The sequence below is a fragment of the Trifolium pratense genome, linkage group LG6 (assembly GCF_020283565.1).
Source record: "Trifolium pratense cultivar HEN17-A07 linkage group LG6, ARS_RC_1.1, whole genome shotgun sequence".
Classification (NCBI taxonomy): domain Eukaryota; kingdom Viridiplantae; phylum Streptophyta; class Magnoliopsida; order Fabales; family Fabaceae; genus Trifolium; species Trifolium pratense.
This window is the reverse complement of record NC_060064.1, coordinates 19,166,070-19,193,786: the sequence shown is the minus strand read 5'-3', so window position 1 is coordinate 19,193,786 and position 27,717 is coordinate 19,166,070. Positions and strand designations below refer to the sequence as shown.

Genomic DNA, 27,717 nt, shown 5'->3' with positions numbered 1-27,717 from the left:
AAAATATATAGTAATTCTTATATATTTGTTAGACAATTGTGTTTGAATAACATTTTTGCGCTCGATATGATCTTCCCTATTTAAAATACACAAGTTTTATAAAAAAAATTAATGATAAAAATTTGATACTATATCTCCTTTTATTCTTTCTACATAAAGCCAAGTAATGATTATTGATGAAGGATCAGGATCAGGATCAGGATCAGGATCAGGAGTGTGTGGCCATTCATACACATGCATTCACAAACAAATTAACTATCTCTATCACCTTTTTTCTGATTGTATGTACTATATAGCCCACTCACCCCAACACAACAAAACATGAAAACTCCAATACCTTATATTTCATGCAAGGTGAAGGAAACATTGAACCTAGCTACTTTATAACCTCATCTCTTAGTGAATCATCCATGTAGGATTGTACTATATACACATAATAACTCTGCACGTTGCTTTTATTATTCTCAACTACACGTTTGCATTAATTTAAAGACCTATTTTTTCCATCATATAATCTCAAGCAAAAATTACTATATATGAATATGACACATTTTTTTGTTGATAATATCATGTCACGTTTTCATCTCATTTATTGAAAATGGATAAATACAGTACATATTTTACATTACTACCATATTTATGTAAACTCTCATACTACATCTTGCACAATTTTTTTTACCCATGTGTCGGTGCGAACTATTTAGTGAATTTGTCGATGACTAATCTCTGCCGCAAAATCTGACTGACCAGAGTTTTCTCTTTCAAATTCCAACCATATTTTTCATCCATCATATTCAAACTTGAAACCTTGTATAAGAAGTTCAGTTCCATTCGGGCCAACATAACATTGTTACAAGTTGCACTACTTTTTCTAGACTAAAACTCATATTGGAAATACACACTCTAAAGAAGACAAAGGATGATAGTTCATTGAAAAATACATAGTTAACCATAAAATTTCAAGAAAGAGGCCAATTGAGGACATCATCATACAAAATATCAGAAATATTGACACCAAGGTGATCATGAGAATCAAGTGTTGATGATAGTGTCACATGTCTATCGGAATCATCGAAAGTGAGTCCAGAAAGGTAATCATTGTGGGAAGATGAAGGAGGGGGAGGAGGAGGAGGAGGATTAACAATCTCTTCCTTGCACTCCTCTTTTTTCACTGATGGTGATGTTGATGATGGATGAGAAGAAGTTGAGAGAAAAGGGCAATCTTGTTTTGTTGGTGTTGGGAAAGAGTTGTCAAAGCTAAGGAACATGGAAGAGTGATGAGCAGGAGAAAGTGAATCTACTATGATTTCAGGGTTTTGTATGAGTCTACAAGTGTGATGGCCATAATAGGTTGTTTTGTGAAGAAGTGGATCTTCTTGAATTTTTTGCACTTGTTTTGTTGCTTTGCAACCTTGTTCATATTTGTGAGTGCACCTATAGTAGTTCCTGAAAATCACATAAATATATACATTCATTTAGGCTCATAGCATATGGAAGAAAAATTGACAAAAAAAGAGAAATAGAGGAATTTTTTCTTGAAATAGAAAAAATATTGACATCATGTTAGTATTTTTTCATTTAACAGAATTCAGAGGCTCTTTCAACCATTTAATCATTGACTCGAATCAAATGACCTACTTAACTTGCCATTCAAAAAAAAATGATCTACTTAACCTCTAAATTTAAAATAAAGAAATTAATTCATAATTTCATATACATATATAAACAAAGAATTTAACTTCATTTATCTAGAATATAAACAGAATTTAACATATATACACTAATTAATATTAATTATAAATCATTTTTACACGGATAAGGATTTGGTGCTGTAACATTTCACACAGTTTTAATAACCACCATTGGATCTATTTGTATTATAAGATAGTGATTTGACAGATGCAATCTCTACCATTCAATAAATGATCCAAAGGCCACAATGCAAAACAGTGTGAAACTGTGTGGTTTCACTACTGCAGCAAATCCAGATCCTTTTTACACTATCATTAAATCAACTTTATAAGTTTATCATAACATAAATTAACTATTTTGAAAATTAATTAACATGCCAACTTTTCAAATAGTAAAATTTTATTGGATAATTAAATACAAAAGTGGTTAATTTGCAAAATATTGAGTAAAAAAATAATATTAAACATGTATGAATAATTAAATAATATATATACCTTGGGAAATCATTGTGGAGGATCTTTTTTTGGCCATACTTTCTCCATTGATGACCATCTTCCTCTGGTTGTTCAGATTCCTTCTCCCATGTTTGTGAAACTTTTCTGCAAACAAGATTGCATATTCATATAAGTTTCTCTTTTTGTTTTGTACAATATTCATATAAGTTACTCAAATCCCATAATTTTACTGTGACAAAATTAACCAAAACCAAAATAAGAAGAAACAAAAAAAAAATTGAAAAAGGGCATGCCTAATTACAATATAGTCCTTTTTCATGACATGTGGTGGATATATTATGATGAACAATAATAATTGATAGGGTCCAATATTACACATATGTAAAGGACAAAAAAGAACAAAAGTATTCATTAGCTTATAGTCACTGATCAAATTTATGAATAACAAAGTATACATTACCTCATCTAACTAGCTAAAAGTTCAAAGATAAGTGAAATTATATAAGTCAATAAATAAGAGAAGAAAAATAAAATAAAAAATCATTCAAAATATTTTCTTAAGAAAAGGAAGAACAAAAAAATTATGTTTAAATTGTAGATGTAAAAATGATAGATATAGATATGTTATCAGAGATTGAATAGGTCAACTTCTTAAATAGATCTCAGATGTAACCAGAAAAAAAAATTGTATAAGTAAAAATAGTAACTAGAAATCAAAAAATGAATTAATTACCTTCTTTTGTAACAACCTCTTCGTTCCTTAACAATGGATGTACTCTTGCAATTACTCTCCAAAGAATCCTCAGATTTGGTGAGTTGAGCATCAGAAACATCTGAAGTAAGATTATTATTGTTCAAGAACAAGAGTGAATTTGTAAAAGTCATAAGCACTTCCTTCAAAAGATTTTCAGCAAATGGTGTTGTTGAATCATTATTATTATGATCAATATCACCACTTTCATTGAGAAGATGTCTAAGTTGATTTGCTAATTCACGACCCCTTAACAACTCATCAATTACTTTTCCACGACCATGAGCTAGATTTTCAGTATTTTCCATTTTTGGTAATAAAATCTTAGGAAGATTTTGGTGTTTTTTTTTTTTTTTTGTCACACTATTTTTTTTCTTCTATCTCAAAATATACGCATAAGACTGAGCTCTTATAATATATAGGGTAGATAGATAGAGTGTTATAGTTTAGTGTGTTTTTAGATTTTTTTATTATGATAAAAAAATAAATGAGAAACTAAAGTTGTTGTTATTTTTGCACATGCTTCGAAATTAAGAGGAACCTTGGTATGAAAATTCCAACCTTTTAATATGCTATAAAATGCACACGCGCAGGGACAAAACGGTGTAACACACACCGGTGGATGATATTTTACGTGTAACGTGTATAGCTTGAGATTGGCGCGTAGAGTTGTGGATTTGAGGATTGCGCGTGGGAAATTGAACTTACGGAGGCGTGGTGACGTTTCCTCATGGCGTAGTAAGGTACGTCATGTGACATGTGGCGTATTTTGATTGGGCATTGGGGAGTGATAGACGCCAATGGCTTAGCTGGGGTGATGTAAATGACTGTTTTATCCCTGGCATGGGATTTTATGCAATATAGAAGAACCATTGATGTAAAGACAGGTCTTAAAATAAAAAAATTTGATGTAGAGACAAGAAAAGGGTCGTTTAAAAAAGGTTGGGTGCTTCACGGTATGCTTGGATAAGGATCAAAATGGAGGGCATCTATCTGATATTTATTTATAAATAAATAATTAAGAAAAATACAAAGTACTATATTAGAATTTAGAACTTGGAAGAGATAAAAAAAATAAAAATTTTCTCAAAATAGGAGTAGCAAAGTGCTACGGCCTCAAAATATATATATCATAAAAGAGAGAGAAAAAAAAGAGGGGACTAGACCAAAACCTCCTTACGCACGAATAAGCCTAAAACGGGGCTTACCCAATCTATTATCAACAAAAAAAAAATTACTAATCTGCCGAGGGAGCTCATTCCATATAGTAAGTCTACCAATGGTCAGACCAATGATTGTCAAACCATCTGCACATTGGTTATCTTCCCTGTACACATACACATGTGATACCAAAGAAGAGATAAAAAATTTCAATCAAGAAGAGATAAAGTTTAAAATGTGATCCTTGACCCAAAAAAAAAATTAAAATATGATCTAATTAATTAATGTGACTTTTTAAATATACTCTTAATTATAGAAAATAATAACAATAATAATATGGTGAATTTTCTGTACAAATTTTATTTAAATATATAGGTAGACAATTATGATAGGTCAACAAATAATATTTGATATAAACACTATTTATGGATCTATCATAAGTGTCTACCTTAGCGACGTACTAGTACATGCATATTCACATAAAATGAATAGCAGAGTATTCTAATAATAATAATCCTAATTATTATGTTTCTTCCATATATCAAACCAATTCACCCTTAATAATTTTCATGTTTTTAGTCATCAATTTTTAAAATAAAAAAAATATATATTAACAATTAATCAAGAATTTGATCGAAAGATAAGTAAAGTATGACTAAATAATTGTTCTAGTCAATATTGGATCTGGAATTCTTCTAAACAAATGGTTCGTAAATCGTAAGTGAAATTCATTGATAACTTAATTATCTAATAATTTTTCATATGATGTAATGATCATTGATCATTTATTCAAATTGTTCTTGTATGAACCAATGGAGTTGATCACTAGTGTTGATGGTGTAATCCCCGACCACATTTTATGCTTTAATCTTCACGTCTCTAACCATTCTTTAAATGGAAAAATGCATCTACAAAGACACCAGATCTGATTTATCAAAGCATTGTGGGACTTTATATCAAGACAAATACAACAGCATAATAGAGTACCAACACCAATAGATGTGGAAGCTTTGGGATTAAAAGAGGTTATCCAGTGGCTTGGTGAATTAGGAAAATTGAATGTGTTTATCGAACGAGATTATTATAAACTAGTAGTAGACAACATAGTTGATTTATAGTTGTAATGATCAATCCTAGTTTGGTCATGTTGTGAATTATTGTACGTAAGAGGCTTCTAGCCAACCCTCCAAATTTAGGATATAAGTTATGTTAGGAGATGTAACATTCAAAACAAAACAAGTGTCTTAAGTTTATTTCCACATGTTTTTTGGGAATTTTCTAAATGGTTAGTCATTCAAAAAGGGCTTCAAGTCAACATGCCTAATTGTGGAATTCTTAAGAAATGGACTAAAAAAAACAAGATGCATTTTGTTGATATTGTTAAAAATTTATTCTAATATTTTATGGGGTACAATCAATTATAGTTTTGGTTTTATGAAAAACGGGTTTGATAAAATTTAATGTGATCCATTTGACGATGCTTATAAGCTCGAAAAACGTGATCAGTAATAATGAGTTTTGGACACTGATTTAGATTTATGTAGAACAAATTATAGGCCCAACCTCTAGGGCTTATGATTGGTGGTGCTATAGGATTTTAATCTTATAAATAGATTGGTTAAGTCTCCTTTGCCGACACATTGAAAAAACAACATACGCTCATTTGTGGCTTTTCCCATCAAAGGCCCCAAAGACTGGAGCAAGTGATCGGGCAAATCAATTCTTACAAGCCTTTACACTGCGTTTGGTTTAACAGAAAATAGTAGGAAAGAAAGAATAAGGAGAAAAAGATGGTGGAAAGATTGAGTTTCTATTGTTTGGTAATTCTTCAAAAAAGGAGAGGAAAGAAAGTTTGAGGTGGGATCCACCGTGAAATGTTTTCCTCTCTATAATGGGCGGAAAGAGAAGAAACACTCGAACTTTTTGATAAATGACAGAACTGCCCTCTATAACTTATATATATTACATGTTGCAAATACATTTTGTTTAAGAAAATTGCACATTGCACATAGGACGCCATAGTCGCATATCTTTAGACACACATACATGAAGTAAAAAAAAAAAAAAAATGAATGATTTATTATTAGATGTTGTGACTTAATTATTTAGCTTTTATTTTTACTCAATTATGTGAGTGCGCCTAAATATTTTTATTTGGGGTTGCGTCCAAGTAAGACTTTCTCTTGCACATAATGGTGTACAGTGTACACGCATGTGATGATTTGAGATATAAAATATATAATTAAAAAATTATTAATAAAACCTACTAATCTTTTTTTGACAAAAAAAAAAACTACTACTTTTTTTTTGACAAAAAAAAAACTACTACTTAAATACATAAATATACATAAGGGTATTTAAGTTATTTGAAAAATATTTACAATTATTTTTATCAATTAAACCTATCTTTCCTTTCACTTTCACTCCAACCAAACAACCTAAAAATTATCTTATTTTCTATTCACTTTCTATCCACTTTCTTTCCCTTAACATTTTTTGCTCTGTTACTTTCTTTCCTTTCACTTTCTCTTCTCATCCAAACAAATTGTTAGAGACAACAAATGTTATTGCTCAAACACTAGTAAGGGCATCAAAGTTCTTTTTTTTTAAGCAAAATAATCTCGTTGCATTTCATTTAATATAATAGAAGATAAACAACCAGGAGGATAGTAGTGATGAACACCAGGGCAAGACTGAAATAAATACGCTCTAACAAGATTGTGAGTGACTCTATTGATTTGCCTCCTAAATAAGCTATGTTGTAATTAGCATTAGAACTGAGAACGGAACTACAAGTTGAGAGCAATGTATCAAGCTCATTTTCATACAAAAAGTCATTACGCAAAGCATTCACAACTTGTTGACAGTCACTTAGACAAAGCCATTTCCAAAATTACTCTCTCAAAGCCATTAGACAAAGCGAGCATGAGAGCATGCTTCATTGTAGTACTTCACATTTAGCAGCACTAGCTACAAAGGGAAAGATCATAGTATGTGCTTGGACAAAGGAATCTGAGCTATCACGAAAGCATATATCGATACCGAATTTTCTTTCTGTCATGAAAATAGCTATATCAACATTACACTTCCACCAATTTGCAGAAGGTTTCTCCCAAGTAAGCACGTGAGTAGGCTTAGGGTCCGCATTTAGCATATTGCGGCACCAATTAAAGTCTTGGATCAAGTCAGAATTAAGCCTACATGTAGCAACCGAATTCACTTGTATATTTTTCAAAATGCATTCATTATGTGCTCGCCAAATACTCCAAAGTACAGCAGCAAAGAGAGGTTTATACACTAGTTATTGTGCTTTCGATTTGTTAATAACTTGTATTTTCCAAAGTTAATGAATGAAATAATGTAACTCTATGTTTGTCCTAAAAAATGTGAGTGTTGGAGAGAGTTGTAAAGAATTTATACGAGAAAGAGATTTGAAAAGAAAGTATTTTTTGTATGGAAATAAATTTAAAATTTAAGATAAAGGGATGGTATCTCAAGTTAAGATCGAAAAGATCTTAGAATTCGATAAATACTTAAAAAAAATATTTAAAAAATATTAATGGAACTTAAACTCATGATAATCTCTTAAATTCAAAATCTATTTTCTATCATTAGATTAAACTTAGCGTTAAGAGAGAGAGAGTTCTTAACACTCCTCCCCTACTAATCATATAGCAAATGCAAATGCAAATGCTTCTCTTTTTCAAGCCAAGTTTACATTCAAAAATATATCGTTAGACTTAGATCCACCATTCATGGCCGTGCACATGAACACTAGACTTTATTGTTTGTGTCAAAAAGTTACTAATAGCATCAACAATAGAGCTACTCATTTTTTAGCACTTAACTGAGCTACACGTATACACATCACTCATTTATAATCTTTTAATAATAGTACTTAATAAGTACTTCATCCCTCCAACACAGCATCTCTTAAAAAGTTCTAAATAGGTCCACCAATAATACATTTCACCAATAACTCTACATCATTATAAACAAATCTCACAAAAATAATATAGGTATCATTTTTTATTGTAGAACCGGTACCTATTAGGTACTCTTTGTGTTTTGGTCCAATGAGAATACATATTAAATAATAGTACTAAAATAATAAGTACCACCATTGAAGATGCTCTAAGCCAATTCCAATCATGTGCCCTCTCTCTCCATAGATTCTTGTACAAAACATACACATAAGCACAAATATCTCATTTCTTTACTCTGAGTTCTACTTATTATATAGGATTCAAATGGGAATGGATCTTCTCCATTAAAATGTCCATCTAGTAGAATCTAGGCCTTTGAAAAATTAGAAACTAAAAAATATTGAAAAATTGAGTTTTAAGGGTTGAAATTTACAATACTTTCTCTCCGGTGAAATTTACAACTGAGAAGCAAAACAAATAAGATTGAAAAGAAAGCAAAACAAGTGAAATTAAATTTAACCATTTCATTTTTTAGTTCTAAAAAAATAAAAGAGAACAAATAATTGGTTTAAACTCACCCTGAAATTTATATTATTTCTCAAAAAAAAATTTATCCCATGTCTAGAAAAATAAATAAATAACAGTTTTAAAACCCGGCCCATCCAACCCCATCTCATTTTTATGCGGGTTAAGCCGGACTGACCAACTTAAGATAGTAAACCTAAAATATCAGTTCAATCTGTAAAAAATGACGGATTAAACATGTCAATTCGACGGATTTGACCCCAGCCCGTTGTTTACGTAGGAATTTGGTAAACAACCGCTAGTTGAAGTATTTAAACTCGCGAGATCAACTAGTAAATCTCAGGACAATTTTGTGTTTTGTTTACTTAGAAAAATGTTTGAGTGTTCGACACAATATTTGAAAGCTTTATTTAGCAACATAACCTTCAAATAAATATTGGACTCACCAATTATATTTAATTGATAAATACCAAATTTATACCCAACACCCGTATTACCATCCCTAACCATAACCAACCTTCTAGCTATAAAAATTTGAAAACAGTGAATTCAAAATGTATAAAAATGAGGGAAAATGTTAAATAGTGCATCCGGTGCACTAGTTAAACACATAAATAAGAAAATTTTATCTTAAAACTCTTGCATTCAATGCATTGAAAGTGTAAAAAGTTGTTTTCATCAACATTAACTTTATGTTTTATTTCTATTTTTAGTATGTTTAACGAGTGCACCGTTTAACATGTTTCTTTAACCGATTTAAAGTTTCCAAAAACAAACAAATCGAAGGTTGGTAATTGTTAGTATCATAGTATGAATCCAACAAAAAAAAGCAAGTGTGAACTAGTGAGAAATCGTGTTGTGGGGATCAACTTTGTCGTTTCATTCCGGTCAAGCCATCTACATGCAATTATTTTATTACAATATTATTTTAGAAAAGTTCACACGTCTACAATTACAGTACCACCCTAAATTCAAATTATTCTAAAGTCAATGTGATGTTTGCATTCAAGAAAACGAAAACCTCGGACCAAATTTTTTAACTCAACTATAGATTCTATGGGTACATAGTGACCACTGGCTAGTGAAAGTGATCATTTTGTTGTTCTTTGACTTTTGTTTAAGTTTCTAATGAATCTAAACGAAAATATTATAAAATGTAATTAGTATCTTATTTAATAAAATAGAACATATTTTAGATTAAATAAAGTAATTATATAAGTAATAAACTAAGTTTTACATCACACACACACACACACACACACACACATATATATATATATATATATATATATATATATATGGGGAGGGATCAAATTACACCGGTGTAATATTTGAGTAATGTTACACCGCTCAATAACGCTTTAACGAATACAAATTTTACAAAATCCACCGTTTGATTGAAAGTTTATATCGTATAGATCATCCATGTTAAATTTTATAAAAATCTAAAATCGTTTGATATGTTATTGAGACCGATGAAGATTAATGGTTTATGCGTTTTTATTGAATACCGTTAATCTTGATCTATTTCAAAAACATATCAAACGATTTTAGATTTTTATACAATTCAACACATAGATGATCTATACGATATAAGCTTTCAATCCAACGGTGGATTTTGTAAAATTTATATTCGTTAAAGCGTTATTGAGCGGTGTAACATTACTCAAATGTTACACCGGTGTAATTTGATCCCTCCCCTATATATATATATATATATATATATATATATATATATATATATATATATATATGGTAATGCTATATTTCTTTGTCTTAGATGAAGTGATAATTCATTGAAATTAAACCTCACATGATTGTGAGATTCCAGGTCACAAAGTCCGGCCTAATAATTTCGGCATTTTTTGCCAATTGAACTAGGACTTATGGGACACATGACATATATATTTAGAACATGTAATATATAAGTATTATGGTAATCCACAAGTACTAGCTCAATTGGTAAACAACTATGCCATTTATCGGGTTTGTAAACGAAACACAAGAATTACATGTTTGGTTTGGGATATTAATGCAAGGGTCATGATTTATTCTTGCCTTTCGTTTTATAATTTTAATGCATTGAATGCGTTACTTTCAAAATTACTCCATCCGTCCCAAAATAAATGACCTATTTTTAACTGTCTACTATTCATATGATCTCCTTTGACTATATTTTTCTACTAATATGTATATGCAAGTATTAGCATATGAGATGTTTGATTTGTTTCGAGGAGTTTTCAAAATATATAATTTTTATAATTTTTAATAATAGATAATTTAATATATTAATGATTAAAGTTATGCATTGGCAAACGTGAAAGTGGTCAACTAGATCATTTATTTTGGGACAGAAGGAGTATATTATACCATTTATGTTTACTTAACCATTGTCTCGGAGGCATCTTTTAGTATTACCTATAAAATAAAGATCTATGATTTAGACTATGTTTGATAAAATTAACATATAAGTTAAATAAGTTAAATTCAAACGTGCACTAAACTTCATCAACTTTTCATATTAATAATTATGGAACATGGCGAATGCTACTGTCCACAAGTGGAACAAGTAGTGCATAATGAAATACAATTATTTACCATTAGATATTTTAGTTTCACCGATCTTAACCTGTACTGTCCTTTAACAAAAGTTAGATTTCAACTTTTCAATACAACTTTAATATAAATAAATTTCAGATTTCAGAATGGGGGAATGAGAAGAAAAAAAAAATGGGGACTTCCAGATCTTGGATATAATCTTGTTAAGAATTACAGGTTGTCAAAGATATGAATTAATAAGGTGAAAACCCATGGTGAAGGTTTAACAACAGGCTGTCAATAATTTGAAGCAAAAAAGCAGAAATTGGAGGTTGACACATAAACTTAACACCTTAAGGTTTTGGATTAATGTGTGGTGTCAGACTCACTTATATTGTTCTTGAGCCCAATATGGATGATCCTCGGCTACCCTCTCGTGATAACCCAATAGTGGTATCAAGGGGTTCTGAATACGGTAGAACCAACATAGTACCAAAGGTTCTAAATACGGTGGTTTTCTAAAAAATTAGCTGCTTACTCATTTCTTTCCTTTAAACAATTCAAATAGTCTCAAATTATGTCAATTCAATATGTTAGGTCTTCCCCCATTACTTTTAGTCAATTCAAAAATATATTTATCTTATGAGCAGAATCCAAATAAAATCTAACATACATGAATCGACCAATCAGAAAAGAGGCTCATCTGCAGTCAAACATTCTTTGAAAGGTAACCCTCCACAGTCCAACTTCAAAGAACGTTTAGAGACCCACCCATGAATTCTCATTTGTTTCTCAGCTGCCAATGGAAAAGTCCTTATGGAGGACTCAACACGTTCTTTCTCGTTTGGTATGACTAAATAATACTATGTTTTTCCATTGACAGTTAGACACTGAGAAACATACTTTTTCGCAAATTACATTCACACTACCCCCAAGGACCTTTTAATAAAAAAAATGCATCTTTAATTAAACTTGCATTTGGAGGGTTGACTGTTAATTAGACTAGGTAAAAAAATTGACGATGCAAGGATAAGGGATGCAGGATTTATGAAAATTACCTTTTACCTTTCCTTTCCTTTCATTTTATGCTTTCTAGAGACAATCTCTTGTTAAAGGACTTTAAAAACCTGATTTTTTACAGAACTATTGTACAATTCGTTACACTCTATAAACCCGTGTCTGCATTGTCCCACTGAAAATTTCCCCCGCATCAAATAGCTGGAGATGCCTCAGTGTGAGCCTATGCCAAGTGGCAACCTCCATCTCCAACTTCCCTGGCCAGAGGCATTTGAAAAGCTGACAAGCTAATTATTAGCTACGGCATCTTAATTTGCCACATGCTTTCCCAAGAGATCCTGGTTGCATTTGTCGTACATCAACGCAATCTGCTTCTCCAACTCATCTGGAGAATTAAGAACAGAAAAGATCAGGACCAAGCAATATTCTTCATTCAACTAACCTTAAGTTATAATTGCACCTACTACAGTTGACCTTTTTTTCCAATAAATCAACAATTTACCAGTACCTCTAATAGCCAATTTAAGCCAAGCGATACTCTATTCAACTAACCTTATGTTCTAAGTGCGCATTACACCAACTACAGCGACCTTTTATTCCATAAATCAACAATCTACCAGTACTTCTAATAGCAGATTTATGTTCAGGACTTCAGGGCCACATGATCTCTATATTCTAAAACTAAAATTGCCATATTAATTATGTACCAAAAAAAAAATTTGCCATATTAATGAAGAAAGGGATGTCTTGAACTAATGAAAGATCAAAATCACTTGGTACGGGTTTTGGGAAATTTTAAAAACTAAAATAAGGTCATTTTTAGCTATAGACAACTAAACCCAAGGTAATGCAGAGAATAGTGTCACAAAACGGGGGAAAATCCACAATAAAGGTAATAAGAGAGAAACCATGGGCTTACCTGGTAACTTATCAAACCGACTGCCACAAGAATGCATTGTGATGGACAAATACAAGGGGAGCCATTTATATCGATATTTCTTTAGTATCTATAAGTGGCATGAGAGTAACACAAGTTAACTGGAACCTTGATGCCTTGACAGCAAATGATCATTTCGTCTTCTCATTAACTCGGCTTCTCTTGCTATCTGGATATCTGAAGGCCAGAAGATTTGCCAAACAACTTTGCAAGTAAAGCGAGGTAGCAATGCCACAATTATTATAAGCAAAATTGTTATCCAATATGTAGGGGACTTTGCCAGATGATAAATAGTCCTGCAATTATTTTGACACACATTATATTATAACCTACGGTACTCCTATATTTATCATACAGAATACCTATTGTAAGGACACATGTAACTAACCAGAAATTGGGAAAGACGGGTATAGAATCCAATATCACCATGCAACCATATGTAGTGATTATGGATCCCCAGACAGCATAATGAGTAATTAATAGCCAACGGTTGATGTCCATAGCCAGGTGTGCATTTACAAGGATAACAACTGCAATTGTCCACAAGCTACCCATGCTCCATATATCAATTGTACTATCCTTATAGGTGAACAACGGTGTGTAGAAGAGAACAAGGCTCTGCCATACTGTGTCGATCATTGTGATCCAAAATAATTGCATATTGTAAGCTTCTTGCCTGTAACCAGTACTATAAAGTTTCGGATACTGCAAGAGTGTCTTATGACTCAAGTCTTTGTCCAAAATACCAACAAAAATTGTGGGTACAGAAGTGTATATCACAGAATAGAATACACTACTCCAATCTGTTAATGCAGAAGTTGTAGAAAAAGCGGTGCATAATATATACCTGAAGACAAGGAAGATACATTAAAATGTTAAAATCTCAAAAAACCTGCAACTATTATTAAAATCCAATAACTTCTTCGAGCCCAAAATTTATGATACACCCTATATATATTACACATTTCAACAAGGATAGCAAGAACATCAAGAGGGAAGAAATTTATTAATTTTGGGCATAAAAAGTGGATAACTTAAACCAAGTATTTTCCCACTAGACGGAGATATCAGTTAAAATATTGGAAACAATTGTCAATTATCTGTCCGCAATTAGTCATAGGCAGAAATAATAATAATAATGAAGTAGAAACTCATAAACACAAGGAAATAAACCATAGTTTCCAAATAAATCCGTACATACCAAAATAACATCAACACAAAGACAGCATTGCGGTAGAAGTTGTACAGAACTAAATAACCAACACGCTGGTAATTCCAGTGCCCGTGAACAAGAAGTAATCTTTTCAAGAACTGAAATTGTCCCATAGCAAAATCTGATGCCATCACTGCTTGACGTCCTTCCTGCCCGCATATTCCAACACCAACATCTGCCATTTGAATCATTGACACATCATTGGCCCCTGTCAAAAGTATTCCCAAAAAACGTTATAATTGAACTTATATCAAGTCAAATCTTATTTTAAAGTGCATCATCGAATATTAGTTGAATCTTGATGGCCGCAGCTTATTGGAAAATTATTAACAACCAGACCCTTCAATAAAAACCAAATGCAAATTAAGGGAAATTTTATACTATAGTATGAAGAACTTACCATCACCTATGGCTAGTGTCATATCATCTGTTCGGCTTTTTATCAGATCAACAATTCCAGCCTTCTGCAAGGGTGCAACACGACAACACAGCACAACCTTACAGGAAGTTGCGAGGTCAAAAAGCTGTTGAATAGAAAAAGGAAAGTCTTATTTAACAGCTCAAATCTGAAGCAATAGTATATGCACCTCCAACAACTCAAGCAGAAAAGGCAAGTTTTAGATGTCCAGTAAAGATATATATTCCAAAAAAAATCTAATGAGGAAGGATAATTTTACCTCTGACTCCAGTTCCTTCTCCAAAATATAAACCAAACTGTTCCCGTCAATTATGAGTGCCAATGGAGTATTAGGTCCTTCTTCCTTTCCTGAATTCCACTTGGGCAAACTCATTGACTTTGAACCATTGGAAACATCAAGATCACCATGTTCAGCATTGGTTTTATTCTTCGGATTCTGATGCCCTCTACTTGAAGATCTCACACCATATTTAGCTATTGCATCACCCAAAAGATTTCTGCATTCCTCCTCTGAAGTGCCATTTATAACAATTTGCTGCATATCTGCACTGAGAAGCTTGCAGGAAAGACCAATTGAAATCGCAGTCTCTTGTTTATCACCAGTAAGAACCCAGACCTTGATTCCAGCTTGCCGTAGGGACTCAATGGCTTCTGGTACACCCTCTTGCAGCTTGTCCTCGATTCCGGTTGCTCCAAGTAGATTTAAATTGCATTCTATAAGAGCTGCCGCTTGACGTAGTTTACTAGCTCTGTCAGTTAAGGCAGTGCTTGCCTCTCCATACCTGCTTTGCCACTCCTCAAGTTCAGCATCAGAAAGACTTCTAGAGGCAACTACAAGGGTGCGCAAACCTTGCGAAGAATATTCAGTCAAATGGCTCTGTGTTGCATGCAATAAGCTATTGTGGCTTTCACTGCCGTTTGCCAAAATGTTAAACATTGATGTATCAGCCCCTTTGACTAGCACCTTTACAACATTGTCAGGAAACCGAATAACAACGGACATTCTCTTTCGCACACTATCAAACTCATGCAAGCCCAATACATCCAATCTATATACCACAGCACAGAAATAATAAAGTTACTGAGTAATTTACATATAAGATTGCATAAAAAGCACAAAACGGAACTAGAACGTCTAGTGTACATAATACTGTTTCATCAATCATGCATTTCAGCATCATTTAAACAAAATATAAAAATTAGTAACCCATCTCAAAGGAAGTCACAATCTACCTGAGTTTCTCACCATTGATGTCAATAACAATATGTCCAGATGTCCGCTCAAAAAGAGTGTATCCATATGCAGAAGCCGCAGAAACTAGAGCTTGTTCATCAGGGGATTCTCCCTGGTAATCAATGCACTCTACATATCCAGGTGATTCACTTGTTCCACAACCAGAAAATTCACCATCACTAAGTATAGGAATCACAGTATTACAAGCAGCCAATGTAAGAAAAAACTCATGAGCAACTATTCTTTCATCTCTACTTGGGTTTTTATGCAACACGGACATTAGTTTGGGATCAACTGAAATTTCAGATTTCAGTTTCCATCTCCGTTTAGGAATAACATCTGTTGCAGCTGCAAAACATCACAAAAAAAATACTTGTGATAAGAACTATATTCATTATAAGCTTACAGATGATTTTTGTTAACAACTCACGCCGCCGACACATGCAGGCTCAAAGCAAGATATTAACTACTGAAGAGCATGGTAGCAATTTCATCAAATAAGTATGCAAGAAAAGCAAAACTGTACAGGGGAAAGAAAACCAGGAGCTAACTCATACAAAGCTTATGCTATTATACAATAATTATAGATCGGACTTTATATATTCACACGGTATTTATCACAGCGAAACAAGAGACAACGGCACTACACAGCAACATTAAGCAGTTTAAAGGTACATGATTATCTCAAGGGGAGACCAAATACCTGAACTATCATCAGCAGCAAGCAAGGAGCTCCCATAATTATCCCCATGTACGCTAGCCCTCCGGAATTCCATCTTGTTTTCTGTTAGTGTTCCTGTCTTGTCTGAAAATACATAGCGTATCTGACCCAAATCTTCATTTATATTTAATGATCTACACTGAAACCTTGATCCAGAGCTAGCGTCATACATATGCATGTCTTCAATCATGAAGTATGACTGACCCAATCGAACCAACTCCATTGTGATGTAAAGAGATATGGGTATCATTATCTGGAACACTATAACAGAACTCAAAAAGGAGAAAAACGCTTCCATTGGTATCCCATAATACTTATATTTCTTTCCATATTGCGGGCCTTTGTTGATGTATCTTTTTCTGTAGTAAGGCAAGGTATCAAGTTGGTTCTTGTGACGTACCAGCCAAAGACACATCCCAAGGGCAACAACCAAACACATGATAAAAAGAAAAATTGACAACCAAAGGGTTTCTCTATTCATATAACCTTCAAGTCGGCTTCTCTTGGAAGGAGAAGCCGCACTGTTCAACATGGCTTTTGTTTCCTGTCCTGCATAAACCACAACACCAATTATCCAATCCGTGTTCTTGAGCTGGCAACCTCGCAGGACAATGTTTGACTGGCTAAGGGAAAACTTAATTCCATTGAACTCCATATTAGCTGTGAACTCATAAATGTTCCGGTTTGGCTGCTCGCATCTAATAATCCCAGCAATATCACAAACCTCTGAAGATACTGCAGAAGTTGTTTCCTGCTTGGCATACCTTGTCTTCAAATTTGATTCTCCATCCAAATTCATTGTCTGAATGTAGGCAAGCCCACTCGGATCACTTGTACCCAACAAAACCATATCAGCAGGAATGGTCTCATCTGCAAAAATCTTAACAACCTCACCAGCCTGAATCTTTTTCCATACCTTGGAACGGAAATCACTGGACTGAAGAACCAAAGACTCACGATTGTTCTCATTGTTATCGGACCTATGTCTCCTCCAATCCTCATACCCATCCTTAATAGCAGTAACACAAAGAACAAACAAAAGCGGAAAAAGGGACACTGTCCTCCCAAATACAGCTAAGGGAGGAAGCTGATTGAGTGCAGCAATAGCAAGGAAATACAAATAAGCAACCCTATGAAACTGAATAAACAAATTCTTAGGCAAGAATGTGATAAAAGTATATCTACTAGTTCGGATCTCATTCCCAGTAAACTCATACTTATCATTAGTTCTCTTAGGATCATTTATATAGATCAACCTAGCATTATCATCATGTAAAATTTGTTCATCAAACTGCAGACTTTTATGACGAATCCTGCGAGATGGAGCTGATGTTACTGCAGAAGCTGTTGAAATTTCAAAGGGCGCGGTATTTGCATCATGCAGTTCCATTGCACCCCAGGATCGCAGGCGTCCCCTTTCCCGCGTGGGGCATTCCAAACGAAACTCTGAATCAGGGTTTTGTGTCTCTGTTAAAGAGGATGATGAGATGCCAATGCTGCCACTGTTGTTATTATTATTGCAAAACGCCGAGTGGAAGCTGCAATCTTTCGCCAACACAACTTCCCTATGGTGGTCGGGAAAAGATTCTGCGGCGGCAGCTTCAAAGAAGGTAGTGCGGGATCCGGATTTCCGGTGGCGATGATGAATGACTGGAGGAACAAGATCTGGTTCGGAAAGCAGTGGTTGATCAGAACTCATATATATAATTCTCCAACCCCATTTTGGAGAAGCGCGTTTAAGAACAAATTTCACGGCAAAAATAATTGATTAATTAAAAACGCATCGATTCTTTCCTGAAATAAAATTCAAGAGTGAAGTGTTATTGTCGGCATATGCTAATAAAAATGGAAGGAAAATTGAATTAATCAGGAATCATGGATCAAATTGATTTTTAACCCTAATGTACGATTGTATTTTGTAATATAATGTAAAAACATGCAGAAACGCAAAATTTAAGAATTAATCGGAAAAATTGAAATGAGAGAAGAAGAAGAAAGAGGAAAAACCTGAGAAATTGAAATGCAGAGAGAGAGAGAGAGAGATGGAATCAGAATCAGGTGTTGTGTTGTGTTGTGCTTTGCTGTGTTGCAATGGGAGTTGGGAGAGAGAGGAGCGGTGAACCACTAATCCAATCCTTTACGTTGCTTTCCTTTCTTCTCACTTCTTCTCTTTCTTCTTCCTTTTCTATGGGCCACCACCTAACAAACTATTGCCATTACTATCTTCCTTTTCTCGTTACATTACATTTTTTTAATATTCATTTTATTCTGTGTGTTGTGTAATATAATATTTTTATGAATTAAATATGTTTTTAATTTCTATAAAATTATCAAATTTTGTTTTCATTTCTATAAAATTTTATGCACGTAATTTTGGAGTGTATTGGATTGGGATTTTAAAAGACTTTTTTGACAAAAAAATCTTGAACATTTTAAAAGATTTCGTTGATTTTGTGAGATTGTAAAAGATATTTTTAAAAGACTTTTTACAATCAAGATGTTATTTTCAAAATTTTATAAATTGTTTAATAATTCTTAAATTTTAAAATTTAAGAATGTTGGTTGGTAGAACATGTTGGTCTTGGGTGCTAGGAAGCCAAAATTGTCAAACTCAAATGGTATAAAAAGCATGTTGGTTGTCAGAACATGTTTTCTCATGTTTCGTCACTTTTCTTTAAGCGGCTTTGAGGGTGTTGTCCACTGTAAAAGCATCGGTCCTTAATCCCACAAGTGGTGAACACGTCAATCAAGTTCACACATACATGTTTTCCGATATGGACCCATACACCATAATATTTGTCGGTCTGAGAGTCGATCTCTCGTCATGTGGATTAGTCAAAAAATTCACATGCGCCTCTTTTTTCACAGAGATTCCAGTGTGCCTCAGAATATCAAAAAGGACATCTCGAACAAAGTCATGTTTGTATTTGAAGCCTGAAAGCTCTCTACAATATATTGTGTGTTCCCCAAAGTTATCCAAACATGTCTTACGACAAACAGGGGATGCAAACCTCATTAAAGAGAAATAAGGAATCATGATGCGATATTTAAGGATAGTACGATACTCCACTTGTGACATATGATGGCATAATCCAACAATAGCAATAGCAACAAGAAAATCCTAAGCATGTGCTACTTGCAAACACCCAAAAACTGTTTTTTATCTTGTGGTCATATCAAACTTAACTTCTATATCCTGAACAATTTTACCAAATAGAACACACGCCAAAAGATGTTGGGATTTAATGGTGGTGCCCTTCTTAGTAAAACTGTTCAAGTCAAAACCAGGAATCGTTTCATAAAAACCATCTAAAGCATTGTCAAAACCAGAGTTCATACCACATACTCCACTATCTCTCAATATATGATCTTGTAACACCCAAGATTTGGCCCTAGAAGCCGCAAAAGCGTATGAGGTGGCCTCTACTGCATAGTACAAATCTAATCCCCCAAACTTAATAGGTAAGGAAGCTAATCTCCATTGAAGGTCCCTAAAGGACCGCCACAACCACAATGTCTTCAACTGCTGCTCGCAACTGTTTATCAAACAAAATGGTTCCCTCCTTCATGTGAATTTATTGACACGTCTGATTGACTCTTTGCAAGTGTACAAACGTCGTCAATTAGTAATAAAAAGATATCGATCCACAGGGATTGTGTTGTCCAATCAAGATGATTGTGTTTATAAACATAGTAAACTTAAAACACATGTTTGGGGGTTTGTTTGAGTAAGTGTTTGGTAAGAAAACGGTTTGAGTAATCAGTGATAAAAGAGTGAGGTTGGATCGTTGAAACTCCCTAAACTATAGCAATTGCATGCAATCAATCATATTGTAATGAACCACTCAAGTGTCACAACTAGATCAACAATATGATGAATTTCAATCTCTTGATAAATCCACCCTATCCCTTACCGATACTTCTCCAATCTCTTGGATGGAAGCTACAGGTAACAGAGTAGTTAAAAGTGTGTTGATTTTATGTTACACTCTATGTTTCAATCTCTCGACCGGAAACACTCAAGTGCACAATGAATTCATGTCGGATTTTAACTCATATTCTCATACATAATCAAAATCTAAAATCATTGCAAAGTTGATCAGAAATTGTAAAGCATTAAGAACTGAAATTCATTGAATAACACTTATACAAGAGAGATTCATTACAAATATGAGGAATTACATGAGATTACATCAGTTTAGTTCATATTCTAGATCCAACCTCTATGAGGATTTATTTCCTCATGGTGACAAGCAAGGATCCAAGCTCCAACTCCACAAGATTTGCTCCCATGTTGTTGAACTCCTTGAATCTAGCCACTGGAACGCAGGATCTCACTCCAATTGATGCACAAGAACTCTTAAAATCATGTTTCAACTCCAAAGTTTCGAATCCTTTTCCAGAAATTGAGTTTTTCTTTTATACAAATTGCAACCACGCCGCGCGCCAGATCTATCACGCCGCGCACTCCAATTGATGCACAAGAACTCTTAAAATCATGTTTCAACTCCAAAGTTTCGAACCCTTTTCCAGAAATTGAGTTTTTCTTTTATACAAATTGCAACCACGCCGCGCGCCAGATCTATCACGCCGCGCGTGGTTGTTCTTCTTAACACTGCGTCGCGCGTGATTGCCTTTCACGCCGCGCGTGATCAAGTCAGAGGGGAATCAGATCTTCAGATGAGGTATTACGCTGCGTGTGGTTGGATCACGTCGTCGGCGTAGTTCAACTTCCTCCTTCACGCCGCGCGTGGTAGACATCACGCCGTGCGTGACTAAGTCAGAGAGCAACTTCAATTCTGGTAGGGTATTACGCCGCGCGTAGTGAAAGCAGGGGAAAACTTCTTCTTTGCACAGGCAACACGCTGCGCGTGAAACAACCACGCCCCCAGCGTAGTGCAAAACTTCAAACTTCTGCATAATTTTCTTGCTTTTCTTGTAATCCAAGTAATCTCAAATCCGGGCTGATTTCTCTTGTTTATTCATAACAAAACTACTTAAAAAGAGTCTAATGTCCCTCAAATAAGCATGGATTAATAGGTGTGACGAGAGGTCATCAACGTCCTTGGACCGTAAAAACATTGGGAATACCCATTCATGATCGAAGTAGAAGAAGTTCACTTTGGGGATCCATTAATTAAGGAAGAAGATGCATTAGCTCAACAAGCTCTAACAGCTTTCTTCATGGTTACCCCTTCGATAAAATATCCAAACTAACAACCCCTTTGAGCAATTCAACCTCAACATCGGCCTTCCGATGACATATCACAACATATTTTCCTCAACACTGTGTTTGGTTTAGGGTTAAAAGGAAGGAAAGAAAGTCACAGGAGAGAAAGATGGTGGAAAGTGAATCTTTCCATTGTTCGGAACAACCTTGAAAAGTGAAGGAAAGAAAGTTTTGCATGGACCCCACCCAAAAATCTTTTTGTTCTACTTTGGACGGAAAGCGGGAAGATTCACCAAAATTTTGGGCAAAAAGACAATATTAACCTTCTTTTTCATAACCTTTTCTACTATCATTCATATCTAAACCCCTAAAAAAAATTGGTTGCTCTCATACACTTTCACAATCGAGCCTGTTCACTTCATTTGCTCAATCTCACTTCATTTCCAATGTAAAAATCTCTTCTTACATTAGCACATGTACAATTAACTTAAGAAATCACTCAAATTTCAAAATATAATCCTCTTTTCATCTTCTTTCTCTGCCAAGCTTTCTTTTTTTATCTTTTTTTTTTTTTCAGATCTACTAATACATTCTCATATGCTACATATATGTGCTTGACTTTCTACTAATCAGGGTTGGTCCCAACTATTATGAGGTCCAGGACGAATAATAAAAATGGACCCCTAATAAAAAAATACAATTTATTTTTAAAGAATATCTTATATTTAATTTTGTTTAAGGACATACATGTAAATTTTAAATAATATCAACAACATAAAAAAAAATCATTCATCCTTATAAATAAAACATAAAAATGTCATATTATAATCAATATCATCAAAATATTTTCTAGCTACTTAAGGAAAAAAAAAATCTCGCTTCTACCATTTTTTGAAGAAATTCACCAATCAAATTTTTATATTGTATATTCCCCAACAAATCATTCACAAATTTCTCATCAATTAATTGTATTGTTTGAATTTTTATATTGTTGAATGTTGAAACTGTTCTGAAGTGGGCCAAGAGCTGGCCCAAATCCACTTCTGCTCAGCCCAATAAGCTACAGTCCCGCTCTGACACGTCAGCACAGCTCGTTGTCCACGTGCACCTCGCCAGCTGAGCGCAAGTCCACTTGAGCTTATCCATTATCCCCAATAAGCGGGATAGCTCAACCCAGGATGTGGACCAAATAACGGTCTCTCCCTCCATCTACGGAGATTCCTGGCAGTCACTCTTAATGGGTTGCCCAACACGATAATGAACCTTGTGGTATTTACACTTTGCACCCTAATTTTATGTGTCATTTTTTTGTGTTGTGTTCCGACAAACCAATAAGGGCCCGTTTGGTGCACATGATAAGAGACAGGATAGGATAACTGTATCATATCCTGCCGCAATTCAGTGTTTGGTGATACAGCAGGATATGATAAGTTAATCCTGAAGCTTATCCTATCCTGTCTCTCTAGTTATAATTCTTATCCTGAATTTGAGCTGGGTTACCAGCAAGATAGGATAAGGAAAAAAAAATTACTGATTTATTTTATAAAATATATTTTAAAATACATAAAATAAAATAAATAAAATATAAATAATAAAATAATTAATTTTTAAATATATATGTGATTTTCTCACAAGGGTAATTTTGTAATTTATATATTCTAAAAAATCAAAATTTTACTAAAATTACAATATTTTAAAGTAAAATGATTATTAAAAAATTGACAAATAGGGATATTAATTTAAATTTTATAAAAAATTAAATATAATTTTTTTGTAATAGTAATTTTATTATTTACGTATGAGATATATCATATACTTATTTGGCTTATCTAACATGTATATATTATTGAGTTATTTATTTAATCATGATTCATATAAAAAATTAAACTTGATTATTTTCTCATGATTTTTATTTTAAATTATATACAAATATTTGATTACTTATTTATATTTTTTATTTATAAAATTCAAAGTATTACAAAATAATTTTAAAAAAATAACAATTGTTTTACAAGAGTAATTTTGTCAATTAAATATGTTATATATCTTATCATATTTTTATGAGCAAGTATGTATTAAAAACAAAATATAATAGTTATCATGTTTGTTATCCTGTGTGCACCAAACACATGATATGATAACTGAGTATAACTGTTATCCTGCTGTTATTCTATCCTATCCTTATCCTGTTTTATATCCTATCATGTCACTATGCTATCCTGCGCACCAAACAGGCCCTAATAGTATGACCGCTATGTCTTTTGTTTTATCATAACATTTATTATTATAATAGATAAGTTTTTGGGACCTGAGAGTGTGTTCCTCCTTAAGGTGTCAGGTTTGATTCTATCTGGTGCCAATTTGAGTGAATTAATTTAGCTTCTTAAAAAAAAACATTTATTATTATTATTATTATTAATATGGGAAGAGATCAAATTACACCGGTGTAACATTTGAGTAATGTTACACCGCTCAATAACGCTTTAACAAATACAAATTTTACAAAATCCATCGTTGGATTGAAAACTTATATCGTATAGATCATCTATGTTGAATTGTATAAAAATCTAAAATCGTTTGATATGTTTTTTAGATAGATCAAGATTAACGGTATTCAATAAAAACGCATAAACCATTAATCTTCATCGGTCTCAATAACATATCAAACGATTTTAGGTTTTTGTAAAATTTAACATGAATGATCTATACGATATAAGCTTTCAATCCAACGGTGGATTTTGTAAAATTTGTATTCGTTAAAGCGTTATTGAGCAGTGTAACATTACTCAAATGTTACACCAGTGTAATTTGATCCCTCCCCTATTAATATAGTGGTGATTATACAATTAAAATTAATATTTGGAATCAGAATAATTGATTCCAAGTCTTGGAAATTGCTTGTTCAGAGTAATTAATTCATTAGACTAGCAAATCATTGATGTATAATATGGAAAATATATCCATATTAACTCCTTATGCTCTGCCAAAACTGGATGATTCACTCACGCGTGTTATGATAATACACCCCTGAGCCTGCTTAGTTGCCTTCTAAGCCCACTCCTCCCGCCAGGTTGGTTAGTTTTTGTTTATTTTTTTATTCTGAATTTTGTTTTATTTTTATGATATTATATATTGGTATTGAGTTTTAATAATATTTATTGAATTTATTTGATGTTTGTTTTTATATAATATGATTATTTTGATTTGTTGTTTTGTTTTTTGATTTATTATTGTGCTATTTCGATTTATTCTATTATGCGTGTGTTTGAGGTTTTTGTAGTTTATACAATGATGTTTTTAGGTTGTATTGTTCAATCATAAAATTGAAATGTGTTTTCTATTAATATTAATCATTAATTTTCTGAGGCTATGTTTGATTGTTATTGTTAATGTTGGTGTATAGGTGATTTGTTATGTTAAATGTTTGTATTTTAATATGTCAGTGATTGTGGCTTATGTGTTTTATACATATTTAGAAATTAGAATTAAATAGAATGGATATGTTTTGTTTGAGTTTGAATAATATATGGCTTAGTTGATAAGCAAGTCATAGTATAGTATTTTCTAGGTTTTGTATCGTAAATTGAAGGCTATTGGATTCGATTATTTGATGTGTAGTATACTAGATTTCCCTTCAATATCTTTTCGTAAGGTTGTAATTTGACTGAGGTTAAAAGCAAAGCAATTCTTCCATTACTCGAGTCAGTTTTAAATATGTGTTTTTTTTCAAGTGTGACATTGTAACATTGAAAGATTAGTCTGTTTTGTGTCCATATTGATGTTAAAGGTTGTAATTTTATTGATGTTAAAGTCATAAGGTGCTATATTTTATTGTGTATGAGTGCATATTTTGGATAACACCGACTTTATATTGAACTATTTTGTGACACGAATTAAAGTAAAATTTAAGTGAATCTGAATCAGCTTGATAGGTATTTTGAACCATAGTTTTAAAAACCTGACCAGCCAGTCCGACTGGTTCAACTGTGAATCAAATATAGCACTGGTCTGATTGGTATGTTGGAACTCACATGCAATTAACCCGGTCAAAATCGGAGGAAATCGGTCTAAACCAGAGAAAACCGACCGGTTCGTGCGAGTCAAGAACTTTTCAAAACAAAAATCTGAAATGTCACCAGCAAGATTCAAACCTGCGTTCTCATGTTGAAATATGAACAACTTTGCCACCGAGCCAGCTATTTCATTTATGAATTAATTCCCTAAAACATGTGGGAGTAAGTTAGCAAGTCTATTCCCACTATATTTTTACTAAAAAATCATTCTATCTACACAAACCAACTAAAGTCATAAAATTAGTTTTGTAAATTTATTTTAATTAATTAAAAACAAAATCAAAAATCCTCATATGCTAAAATCACCTAATTTTTTTTTTTTTTTGACAATTGTTGAATACCCTTAGATATTTTGCGTAAATGTCTTGTGAATTGAATTTTATATAAAATTTCCAGCATTCATTCATAGTGCATGTTGTTTTTGTATGTCAGGATTTAATTAAGCATGTCAATGCTCTCCATGGATGATGTTAAGTTTCAATGTTTGCTTGCATTAAGATTCATTCTACTTTGTTTCCATGAAGTAATTTACCCAGTTTATTAAATTCTAGTTTGTTTGTTAAATTATACAGTTTATCTAATTTCTTGTTTACCATTGTGCAGATGCAATCTTCATCTATATATATAAATCCTAGATAGTTGTGGAATTGTCTATCTAAACCCTAATCCACAAACCAATGAAAACTTGTCATTTAGTCATATCATCCACTTACATTCATTTAATGTGGGGTACTAATTGTAATTATTATTATTATTATTATTATTATTATTATTATTATTTTGGGTTATTATTCATTTACATTTTTTTGTTCATTTTATTATTTTTTGTATTTTATTGTTTTTTTTTCAAAAAGGTTAATGTTTTTGCTAATAATCTTTTGTCCAATCTTTGTAAATATAAAGAGTTGGTCGATTGTCAGGACTACTTTCTAATGTTAGTAAAAAAAATAGATAAAATAAAGTTTACTAATGGTTGTTATGTCCTGTATGATTTTTATCATATTCGATATTTGAGTATGAGTTAAGTTGGTTTATTTTTACTCCAATAAGTTTCAAATTAATATAAATGTCAAATTCGATAATACAGTAGTTTTTTTGTAAGAGATAATAAAGTAGTTTATCCAACTCAGAATCCTCCAATGAGATTTATAATATAAATAAAAACTTATGTTTCAACATCGATTGTTTTCCATGGTCAATTATATGTTGTCATTTCCATAGTTATTTTGAAGAATGAGTTAAAGATATTGCTAATCAATGTTAATGAAGAAGATACCAAAGTAACTTCAAATCTGATGTATAAATAAGTTTTTTAAATGTATAAGCATCGATATATATAATTCCTAGATAGTTGTGCAACCACTAATCTAACCACAGTGTATGAGTATGACCATAAACCGTTTTCATAGTGACATGACAATTTATGGATTACCAACTTATTTTGGTAGATGCAATAGGATCCATTGTAATCTTTTCGAAATGTATAAACACATCTTTAATATCTATCTTATATTTACATCACTTTATTATATTTTTTTTTAAGGAACATCACTTTATTATTATTATTATTATTATTTTGTTTTTATTGATGTTATTATTATAATTTTCATAATACTTATTGTTTCAATTTATACGAATGATTTTTCAACATTATAATATAAAATACCGCATAACACCCGTGCATCGCACGGGTGTGGGACTAGTTGTGGATAAATGGACGATGCAAATTCTATTGCTTAATTGCATTAAATTAGATAATAACTTTTATTTCTTAATGTAGATAACTGTATTAAATTTTAATGACTAATGGTGTGCACATGATGATACATCTCATGTCCTACTTGCTTCACTTAGACCATATACAATGGCAAAATAAATTCAACATC

The 27,717-nt window shown here is 32.7% G+C and overlaps 2 protein-coding genes across 2 annotated transcripts; both read right to left on the bottom strand.

Moving 5' to 3' along the window:
• Window positions 1-811: 811 nt before the first annotated feature.
• LOC123888901 (WRKY DNA-binding transcription factor 70-like) lies at window positions 812-3,758 on the bottom strand. Its single transcript, XM_045938063.1, has 3 exons — window positions 2,881-3,758; window positions 2,187-2,291; window positions 812-1,446 (listed from the first exon to the last, which is right to left on the bottom strand). The coding sequence occupies exons 1-3, from the start codon at window positions 3,204-3,206 to the stop codon at window positions 960-962; spliced, it is 918 nt and encodes a 305-aa protein (XP_045794019.1). The 5' UTR covers window positions 3,207-3,758; the 3' UTR covers window positions 812-959.
• Window positions 3,759-12,092: 8,334 nt separating this feature from the next.
• Window positions 12,093-18,865, bottom strand: LOC123888613 (phospholipid-transporting ATPase 1-like). The gene is made up of 9 exons (XM_045937699.1): window positions 18,596-18,865; window positions 16,571-18,382; window positions 15,867-16,215; window positions 14,893-15,682; window positions 14,616-14,739; window positions 14,204-14,423; window positions 13,391-13,849; window positions 12,985-13,298; window positions 12,093-12,450 (listed from the first exon to the last, which is right to left on the bottom strand). The coding sequence occupies exons 2-8, from the start codon at window positions 18,285-18,287 to the stop codon at window positions 13,100-13,102; spliced, it is 3,858 nt and encodes a 1,285-aa protein (XP_045793655.1). The 5' UTR covers window positions 18,288-18,382; window positions 18,596-18,865; the 3' UTR covers window positions 12,093-12,450; window positions 12,985-13,099.
• Window positions 18,866-27,717: the final 8,852 nt, after the last annotated feature.